The sequence below is a fragment of the Martes martes genome (assembly GCF_963455335.1).
Source record: "Martes martes genome assembly, chromosome: 8".
NCBI classification, from domain to species: Eukaryota; Metazoa; Chordata; class Mammalia; order Carnivora; family Mustelidae; genus Martes; species Martes martes.
In genome coordinates this window covers 7,424,387-7,434,410 of record NC_137895.1, presented here as the reverse complement: position 1 = coordinate 7,434,410, position 10,024 = coordinate 7,424,387, and the positions used below count along the sequence as shown (strand labels likewise).

The following is a 10,024-nucleotide window of genomic DNA, read 5'->3' as shown; positions in this document are numbered from 1 at the left end:
GGTGGTGGTGGTGGTGGTGGTGGTGGTGTGGGGCCACAGGACAGAGATGAAAGCAATTCCACTAGACAGAGCGCTAACCTCCCCTGAGCCACAGACATGAGCTCTAGCGGGAGGGTGTCCAGTAGACAGCCAGCAGCTCCCCGTGGCTCAGGCCTGAGAGGGAGCGGGGGCTGGGGTCAGACCTATTTGGGTGGCAGGGCCCAGAAGGCCTGCTGAGGTTGGATGGCTTTGAGTGAAAGCAGAGCTGGGGGACAGAGGCAGTGACACAGGGCAACCTCTCCCTGCTGTGGGCGGGGTCAGGCCCCAGCTGCGGCTCTTCCTTCCCTGTGAGCTTGGACACACCAATCTGAAACCAGGCGTGTGAAGGAAAGGGAGGGAGGGAGCAGGGAGCAGCAATTCACATCTGGACCATTCTGAGCGCAGGAAGCCGCTAATTAAAGATGTTATATAGAAAACTACATGTAAAAAAAAAAAAGAGAAAAAGAAAAAGAAAAAAAAAAAAGAAAAAATATAAAACCCAAACCAACCAAATAAATCAGAGGCAGGCAGGGAAACGGCAGGGAGTTGCTTCAGGAGCCCCCTCCCACTCCATGCCCGGGCTGGATCTTTTTTTTTCTAGAAGCCAGAGTGAGAAGACTGGAAATCTTTTTGTGTATTTTTCTTTTCCTCTTTTTTTGGCCTTTCTTTTCCTTTCTCTCTTCCGTGGTCGCGGCCGGTCAGTTGGCCAGCACGACGGGCTGGAAGGGCTGGCCGGGATACTGCATGGCGCTCAGGTTGTAGCTGAGGCCTTCCACGAAGGGCGTCTTCTCCAGGAAGAGGCTGTTGGCACCGCCCCCAAACACCTGGGCCACGTCGAAGCTGCTGCTGTTGCACGAGCCGGCCCCGCTGGCGCCGCCGGCCCCGCTGTCGGCGCCATCGAAGAAGAGGCTAGGGGAGCCCCCGCCGTTGTACACGAACTCCTTGGCGTTGGGGGAGAGCTGGGACTGAGGGGCCGGGGTGGCCGCCATGAAGTTCAGCGAGTGCAGGGACAGAGACAGGCTCTTGTGCTTCAGCAGGCTGTTGGTGGGGGAGCGGGCCAGGCGGGGCTGCGGCTGGGGAGGCTGGGGGCCGCTGGCCCCGCCGGCCGTCACCCCCCCGCCACTGGCGGCACCTCCCCCCTTCTTCATCTTGGTGGAGCCAAACTTGGTGGCCGCGAAGGAGGCGGTGGTGAAGGTGATGGGCTGGGCAGAGCGGGGGATGAAGGTGGGGCTGGGCGACTGGCCGAACGACGGCGACGGGGAGTTGGACAAGGAGCTGTCCTGGCTGCCGATGGGCACGAAGACCTGCGCGTCCGGGTTGAAACTGCTCTTGAACTCCTTGTCCAGCTCTGGGGCGACACAGCCCTCGCTGTCATCTAGGTACAGCACTTTCACTGCCCCCTTCTCGCCGATCTGGTAGGACACTTCGAACGGGTCAATCCAGACGCTCAGCTCCTCGGGCACGTTGGCCCGCACATCCTCCACGGCCAGGCCACTGCGCCGGGCCGCCAGCTCCACCACGGGGTCCACGAGCTCCCCGATGTGAACACAGCGGAAGCCAGAGCCCTTCAGGGGCTTGTCAGGATACCAGTGGCCTTCGTATTTCTTTTTCAGGAGCCGCTCCAGCTCCTCCCCGAATAGGTCTGCCCGGCGCCGGGGCAGCTTGTTGTACAAGTAGGAGATGATAAAGTTCAGGGCCACTTTGATCTCCAGCTGCATGGTCCCCTCCGAGGCGGCAGATCAGCTCCGGGCACGTGTATGCGAGCCGAGGGCAGTGGCAGGTGATGGAAGGTAGGCAGCCTTGGGCTCCAGACAGCTCTGTGAACCGAGAACAAAGGGCATTATGAGTAGATGTGCAGAAAGCCCGGCAGGGCCGGGAGTGGGGCCGGGGGATCATGGCAAAGGATAGAAAAGCACCAACTTTAGATCACGCAGACTCAGGGTCCCTTTTCTGCTCCACTAGTGACTGGCTTGCTTGTGTGGCTGAGGGCGCGCCACTGTCTGCTGAGCCTTAATTTCATCAGTGACGTAAGGCTACCATGAAGAGTAAGTTAGCTCAAGGATGTAAACTGGCTCCCACCAAACCTGCTGCGTAGAAGACACTTGATAAGATGAGCTATGGTTTTGCAAGGAATTCTAAAGAAACGAGTGCTGTGGTTTCCACTGTTTTGAGAATCCAAGTCACTATACAACTGCTATCAAAAAAAACCAAAACAAAACAAAGCAAAAACAAAACAAACACCAAAAAAACAAGACCCTAATTCAGCTGGAGAAGGGGAAGCTCTTGCTAACTCATCTCCATAATGTCTTGGTGAAGTCGTGATCCCTGATGGTCGCAGGCCAAGATATAAGTTCAAAGTCCTTAGTTTTTCTCCTTAAATGGAAAGGGCTATGGACCACTGAACAGGAAGCAGCACTGCCAACCTTTCACTGGGGGCTCAGGCTCCAGTCACGTCCAGTCTGTCCTCCTGGGCCCCGTCGCTGTCCGTGCTCTCTGGCTCACTCTGGGTTTGCAGAACTGATGTAAGAACCCAGTGTGACCGGAGGGTGCATTTCCCCCCAGGCAGCCTTCAAGAACAGAGAACACAATCCCCAAGAAGTCAAGACCTGTTACAACCAGAGGTGTGGGCCAAACGGGACCGCTGACCAGGGGCTGTCCCAGGGAAACAGAGGAGATGGAACGGAGGCAAGGCCCCGGAGGTCGAAAAGTCCTTAAGCGCAGCACTGGTGTGGCCTGAGGGACTCTCTGGCTTTTGGCTAGGGGGTAGGTGATGAGGGTGGCAAAGAGAAGAAATTTTCCATCACCCTGCAGCCTCCAGCTGGGGACTCATCATCACTCAGTCTCCTGGGGACCGTCTGACCACCTGTCCTTGGCACCAGATCAGACTTCTCAAGTGTTTGGAGATCCCCGGAGAGGAGACAGCCCAAGATAAACACTCAGATTGTTATTTTGGGCTCTCTCACAGCCGGCTCCCACAGAGGTCAAAAAGGTTTACTCCTGAGGTCTGGGCCAGCCTCATGTCTCAGGAAGATGATCTGTAAAGTCCTGAGAGCCAGTGATCACTTTCTTCAAAAGGGCAGCTCCAGGGTCATGCAGTGGGAAGACTGAGAAGGACCCCCTTCAAGGGTCAGCGGGGCCGGAATTTGCTCCCAGCCAGGCCTCTGGGTGGGAATGTGCTACTGAGCTCAGCGAAGAGACAAGACTAATCCATGATCCCTCAAGGGCCTCTTCTGTCCTGTGACAGATTTGGAGCTGGATTTTGATTAAAATCCCTTCTGGGTCCTGCACGGAGTATTCAGGGGCTAATTCGAGACTTGGGGGTCTTGAGGTTTTTGAGTACCTGGCTCAGCTCACTTCCTTATAATTCTCTGGACTGGGGCCGTGGCTCCTAGGGGTACTGTTAGGACTGGATCCCTGGGCAAAGTTCTCTTGGGTGAATATCAGAGAAGAATGGCACATCATAGGACCCTGGCTAAGTCTAATCCCACCCTCCTTTTAGGTCTGAGCAGAGGGTCACATGGGGATTCAACCGAGAGGTCATGAGCTCAGATCAATTCCAGAAGGTTTAAAGAGAGAAAAAAAAAAATGGTAAAGATAGGGGGCTTTCTGTTTATAAGGATTGGGTTCATTGCCAGATGCAAGGCTGGCCACCAGGGCTACAGGCCTCCCCCAAGAGGAAGTCTACAAGGGCCACAGCAGCCCTCCAGAGGTGTCCAACATGGAGGAGATTAAAAAGTTGTGAAGAAAGTTGGCACTGGTTCCCCAAGGATGGGCCTGGAGTTAAAGACAATGTTTTCAAAGTGTTTTTGAAAAGTAAAACGGACTTAAATATGACATGACACTTCCCCAAAGCACCACATGGCCTCTTGGTATACCACTCACACTGAGGGGCTCCTACACCTTTCTAGGCCTCCTCAAACTTTGCTGCGTACATGCCTTACTGGTCAACCTCCCCTGAAGTGTTCAGGCTCAAATGGAAGCATTTTTATTGATCTATTTTTTAAACTAGATTTTACTTAGTTAACATACGGTGCAGTATTGGTTTCTGGAGTAGAATTCGGTGGTTCATCACTTACGTACAATGCCCAGTGCTCACCACCACAAGTGCACTCCTTCATCCCCATTGCCCATCTAGTCCATCCCCCCCACCTCCCTCCGTCAACAAACCCTCAGTTTGTTTTCTTATCATGAAGTCTCTCATGGCTTGTTTCCCTCTCTCCTTTTTTTTTTTCTTTTCAAAATGGGAGCATTTTAAAATGCAGGCCAAAGTCATTGGGAAATAAGCCTCCCACCCCAAAATACAATAGAACCACTGTCGTCAGCCCTGCCGAGCTAACCATTTTCTGCAGCATAAGCAACCAAGGCTGCACACCAATTTCTACCTCAGTGATGCTGCCACACAAATAAGGAAGCATATAATGCCATCTCTGCCTCTTTAATTGGAGAACAGGCCCGGCCAGATGGCTGTGGGGTGGAACCTTTCAAAAATGCTGGACAACCAGAATGAGATTTTCTGCTCTATCAGCTCAGGCTCTAATTTTGACTTCAAGAAGCTTATGGAACAGAGGATTAAAGGACTGGTGCTGTCTTGTCTTTAACTAAAGATAGGAGTGACCACTCGTATGAGTTTGTTCATCCTTTTTTTTTAAGGCTGTGGACAAATTCTACACTCATATATAAAATATTCATAGAATGTGGTAAGATTAGAAAGCTTAGTAATAACTACTCTTGAAAACAAGTAAGAAGTGGATTCAAGTTAAGAGGGAAGAGAGGACTCTAAGATCTTCTCCAACCCTGGCTCAGGTGCAAAAGGCCAGAAAGGTGGCAAAAAGTAAAAACAAGAACAGCAGCAACCAAACAACCCCCGCACCCCCCAAACACATCAAAGACAGGAAAGTGTTTAACAACAGCAACATCTACCTTTTGTTAATGTATCAAAAAGTTGCAAATGTGAGAGTCAGTTCTGTCCAATTTCATTAGAATCTAATCCTCCTTCACTTTTCACTCCCAACAGCAAAATCAATGTGGGATTCAGATCCCTTGTGTTGACTTGTGTTTTAAAGAGTGCTTAAGAGAAGGACAAAAATGGGGTAAGAAAGGTGGTTGCTGCAGTCAATGACACGGTAATGGAGTTTCCAGAAAGAGCTTATGACAAAAATTCGAAGGAAGGTTTTTAAGAAGAAAATAACTGTTTTAAAGGGGGAAAAGGAGGGATAATGGTGAGGGAACTCCTTGGGTCCCAAACCATGTATACCTATAAAAATATCCAGGCACCTCAAGTCTTAACATCCAATGCTCCTACAACCAAGCACTATCAGAATCAAATGAGTCTGGAAAGGGGAGTCGGGGTGAAAGGGTCCTTAATTTTGACAGGGCCACCAGGTGTCGCAAACCGGATCCCAGGGAGTGAGAACCAGGTGGGAGCACCTGGCCCCACCCCGCCAGTGTCAGAGGCAGAGACCCAGACCAGCGGGTACGCTTGACGGCCTTCCAAGGGCTTGTGCGGACGGACCGCAACACCCCGCAAGTCTCGACCACGTCCCTCAAACATGGACCAGGCAAGCTCAACTCTTCTGACTAAGAAGGCCCTTTCTGGGGCACTCGATTCCTGTGAAGCCAGTTAGACTTCACTGAACTCCAACGTAGGCCGGTAGTGAAGGCACGCTCTGCACTCTGGGAACTGTAGTCTTCCGACACCTCACGCTCAAGTCGGAGCAAGTGACCTACTTTCTCTGCACACTACACTTCCCTGCGTGCTTTGCGAAGGTTCGGCCAGCGAATTACGCATGCCTGGTAAGGGGAGCTGGCCAAGGGCCGAAGGACCGAGGAAAAGTTTCCGATGCACATGCGCGCTGTGGTGGACGACCCCCCCCCGCCCACCGCCTAATACATTTTATATAAATTTACCCATAAGGCCTACTCCCCGTATTGTACCACCCCACCGTATTCACGTCTTGGTCTCAAGAAAGGCAGAACTGCCCCCCCCCCCACTTCACAGCCTCCCTTGACTGTTCAATTAAGGATCTCCATCTAATGAGTTTTTTCTGGGTGAACACGGTGGGCTGGGACAGATAAAGGTCACACATCCCTCCACCGCCCCCCCCACCCCGCCCCTGCCGCCTAATCTGTATTCCTTGGGCTGGGTGGTCTCCGGCTGGAGTTGCTGTAGGGACGGTGAATTCAAAGAGGAAAAAAGCCTTTTCACTTAATGCCTGGCGGGCTCAGCTCCAGCACCCCGACAGCCAGAAAAGGCAGGAACTAAACCCAGTTCTTTCCTCCTCTCAGCCAAAGAAATTCCCAGTTAAGCTGCGGGGAGGGGCCGGGCCGAAAATCAGAAGGCCCAAAGCCAGCAGGGCCCAAGCCTCACCCCTCTTCTAATCCAAGTCCCAGTAACTAGACCCAGCTAGGGAAATGGGAAAAGGTTCCGGCGAGGGAAGGAAAAACTGTGCATCTGACACCCGAACAACAAATTCTAATACTTGAAATTGTTTGTGAGTCTCCTCCCATTGCAAGGCCTGCTCTATGACCAGACTTACCAGATCCTCGGCAAAGCTCCCCTACACGGTGTTAAACCTCCCTAATCCTTCCTCCCACACAAGCTTCTTTCCCCCACTGCTTAAGAGGGGGATGGGGACAGGCGCCCAAGAAAGCAATAGGAGTGTTTTTCTGCTGGAAAGTCAAGGATGAGGGGGTCACTCCCAAGGCAGGGTGGATAGGAAGGAGAAAAAGAAAGGTTAGACACTGAGCAAGGCACCGGAGACCCCCTCCGCTGGCCCAAGCTGAAGCCTGCTGTGTAGGGATCTGGTTCCTCTGCGGGGTGGGAAAAGGCCAGCCAGCTGCCCCTCCTCCTTCTGCTCCCTTCCTCCCCTCCCTCTCTGGTCAAGGGCACAGTCCATCCTCTGGGCAGGACGAGAACGAGCTTGGAAGTAGGGCTTTTCCTCCCGGGCATCTCACCGGGGTCAACCAGAATCCACTCACTGGTATTGCTGCAAAGGCACTTTCCCCCGCCCCCCGCACAGTTTTCCCTTAAAACACTAAAGCCAAAACGGTAAATTCTGGTTCAGCGGCCGGAGGACAGTCACCACTGACCTGTCCAAAAGGGGATGTCTACCTTCTATCCCTCAGCTCCACAGGGCCAGAAATAAACCCTATCAATGATCACCACCCCCTTCCCAGCACACGGGAAAAGCAGCAAAAAAAACAAGGCCTGGATCCCCTTCCTTCCTCTGATTTATTTAATGGTGATGGAAGTTATCTTTTACGGGTGGTACAACGAAAAATCTAGCGAGTCTCTACGATACGAGGGGGGCGGAGAGGGGAGGAAATGCACCCCACCCAGGAGGGGGCCACACTCAGAACACCGAGCGGAGAGGAGCACCGGGGAAAGGGGGGGGTCTATAAGGGAGATGGAAGGGGAAAGGAAAATGTTAGACAGTCCTCGGGGTGGGGGCACGACAGCAACGTGCAGCAAAGCAGAGAGCGGGAGTGGGACGGGGATGGGAGAAGGCGTCTCAGGGGTCCCCGCCGCCCGTACGCCCCCCGCTCACTCACTCGGGTCTCCGCGGTGGCTGGGCGGCTTCTCCCTCCAGGGTGGTCCTGGGCGCGGGGCGGATGTCGCTCTTCCTTTCTGGGCGCCGCTGGGCGGGAGGCTGATGGGTCCTTTTCTTCGTTGAGGGTTGGGGGGCAAGTGAGGGAGTTTTGGGCTATGACTCTCAATAATAATTCTTTCAGCTTTTGGGAGGTCAGGCTCGGCGGAGAGGGGACGGAAGGCGGGCGGGCGGGCCGGCCGGCGGCGACGGCGCGGGGATGTCGGACCGGAGGGCGACTCGTGTCGCGGGGCGGAGGACGGTCCGGGCTCTGGCCAGCGGGCGGTCCTGCCCTTCTGGCCCCGCGTCGCCCAAACCACTCGCTTCTCTCCGGGGAGGACCCACACCTTCCCGCGCCCCGGCCCGAAGTGAGCAAAGTCAATGAAAAGTTTCACCCTTAGCAACCCTGCGCACGGATCCTGCTTCCCCACCCCTGCGTGATGCGTCCCTCCACCCTGCAGGGGCGGGGCCGGGCGCCGGGCCGGGACTACTTCGCAGCCCGCCAGGCGGCTTAACCCCTCGCGCTGCGCGGTCCCTTGCGCCCCCTGCCCACCCGGGGTTCCCGGGGACCCCCCCCTTCCGCCAGCCCTCCTGTGGCCGGCCTCTTCTCACTCAGATCCCAGCCCAAATGCCAGCAAGGCCGCCTTTAGCCGGTCTGATGATGCCCGCCTCCCCGCCCCATCACGGCGCCGTGCCATTTATTTTCTTCATGCCCCAAACCACTCTGAAAGCGTGCTCATCGGTACAATGTTTCCCCAGGTAGCGAGCTCAGGGAGGGCAGGTCCTGGACTGGAACCGGGTGGTTCACTTTAGATGTGTGGGATGAATGGATGTCGCGGGCAGGGGAACTCCCTCCCCCAGCTCCCTTGGGCCCTGCACCTGCCCCAGCGCGGGTAGTCCGGCGCGTCCCCCGGGGCCACCTCGGCGAATCCCTACGGGTCTGGGCGTATGACTGGCCGACCACCCCCATAGCTCTCGCACAGCCCCAGCTATCATCCCTTGGCGGGAGCGGGAGCTAAATGGATGGCGCGAGCTTGGAAGAGGTTTCGCTCCTTTATTAACTCAGGTTGGCTCGAGTCTTCCGAGCGCCCCCTGCCTCGGCTGGGGATGCTAATGTCGAAGGGAGGGCGAAGGGGAAACGGGGGTCTGGGCACGCTGAGCGGGAGGAAGGGGAGGCGAGGAGAGGCCGGTAGGCCGGGGAAAGGAGCCTAGTGCCACATAAACCTTCTACTTGTCACCTCTGGCTCCCCAATCACCTCGCGGCCGGAGAAGGCCAGCGCCGGTTCCGCGCAGGCGCGCTCGCGCGCCCCCGGCCCAACCCGGGCGGGGCTCAGCAGTGCTGCGCGTCCTCTCGTTTGCAACCACCGTACAGAGGACTAGAAAGAGTAGCATTTCTTCTATATAGGAGCACCCGCCGGCAGGTTGTGGCGCCTGCCTGTGCCAGGGGCCCCGGGCTCACGCACCCGACGATCCATGGGGTTGCAGACCAAGGCCCCATGGCCCTGGACGGGTGCGCCAGGTCCGCGCGCTCGGCCACTTTGTGACTATGGGGCGCGGAGCTGAGGGTAGGGAGGCCTGTGCCCAGGTGAGGTCACAGGCGGACCCGACTGCCAGGTGGCGAGGAGCGGAGCCTCTAGGAGCTTGCGCGTTAAGGCCTCTGCCCAGACGCCCATTCCCCAATTCTCTCCCCAACCCCCGACCTTTATTCTCATTCCAGACGGTTCCAGCCCATCGGCAGTCGCCGAACCCACGTGGGGTGGCGAAATCCGAAAGTTTCCAGCTACGAACAGTTTGCATGTTTGTTCCTCGGTCACTTTTTCTGGCAAGGCCAGAGAGCAACGGTAGTGTGGGGGTTTAAAAGCGCTTTCCTTGACTGCAGAAAAAAAACGCCGGACTGGAGGGCAAACTCCAAGGGGACAGGGAGGCGCGAGGGAGCCTGAGCCCGAAACCCCCCCATCCCCCACACTGTGAGCGCTTCAACCCCTGGGGCACCTCCAGGGACTACTTGCCTCGTGCGTCAGCGGGTGGCAGAACGTCACATATACGCCCCCCCCGCTTTGCCCCACTCCACTCCTCCCCTTCCTTTTCCTCCCTCTCCACCTCCCTCCCCTCCCCATCTCTCCCCGCTCCTCCCTCGCTCTCCCCTAGCGTGTTCCACGCGAGCAGTGAAACCCGGCCGACCCACAGGGTGCCAGAGCACTGAAGAGCTAAAAATATAACCGGGGTGCTAGCAACAGCCTTCCGGTTGGTCGGCGAGCAGGGAGAGGCGGCCTCTGATTGGGTTTCCCATCCCACCGTAGGATTAAGAACCCGGGCCGAAAGCACTGGCGCCGGGCCCCTGGGAAAAGTGTGCGTTTGCGCAATGGGGCGTTGCAAAGGATGCTGGTATTTGAAGTCAGTAGCGGGAGCAATGGTTTTGA

General features: G+C 55.9%; 1 protein-coding gene across 1 annotated transcript; it reads right to left on the bottom strand.

Moving 5' to 3' along the window:
* Positions 1–385: 385 nt before the first annotated feature.
* TOB2 (transducer of ERBB2, 2) lies at positions 386–8,028 on the bottom strand. Its single transcript, XM_080811969.1, has 2 exons — positions 7,570–8,028; positions 386–1,835 (listed from the first exon to the last, which is right to left on the bottom strand). The coding sequence occupies exon 2, from the start codon at positions 1,734–1,736 to the stop codon at positions 717–719; it is 1,020 nt and encodes a 339-aa protein (XP_080668095.1). The 5' UTR covers positions 1,737–1,835; positions 7,570–8,028; the 3' UTR covers positions 386–716.
* Between the last annotated feature and the right edge of the window lie 1,996 nt (positions 8,029–10,024).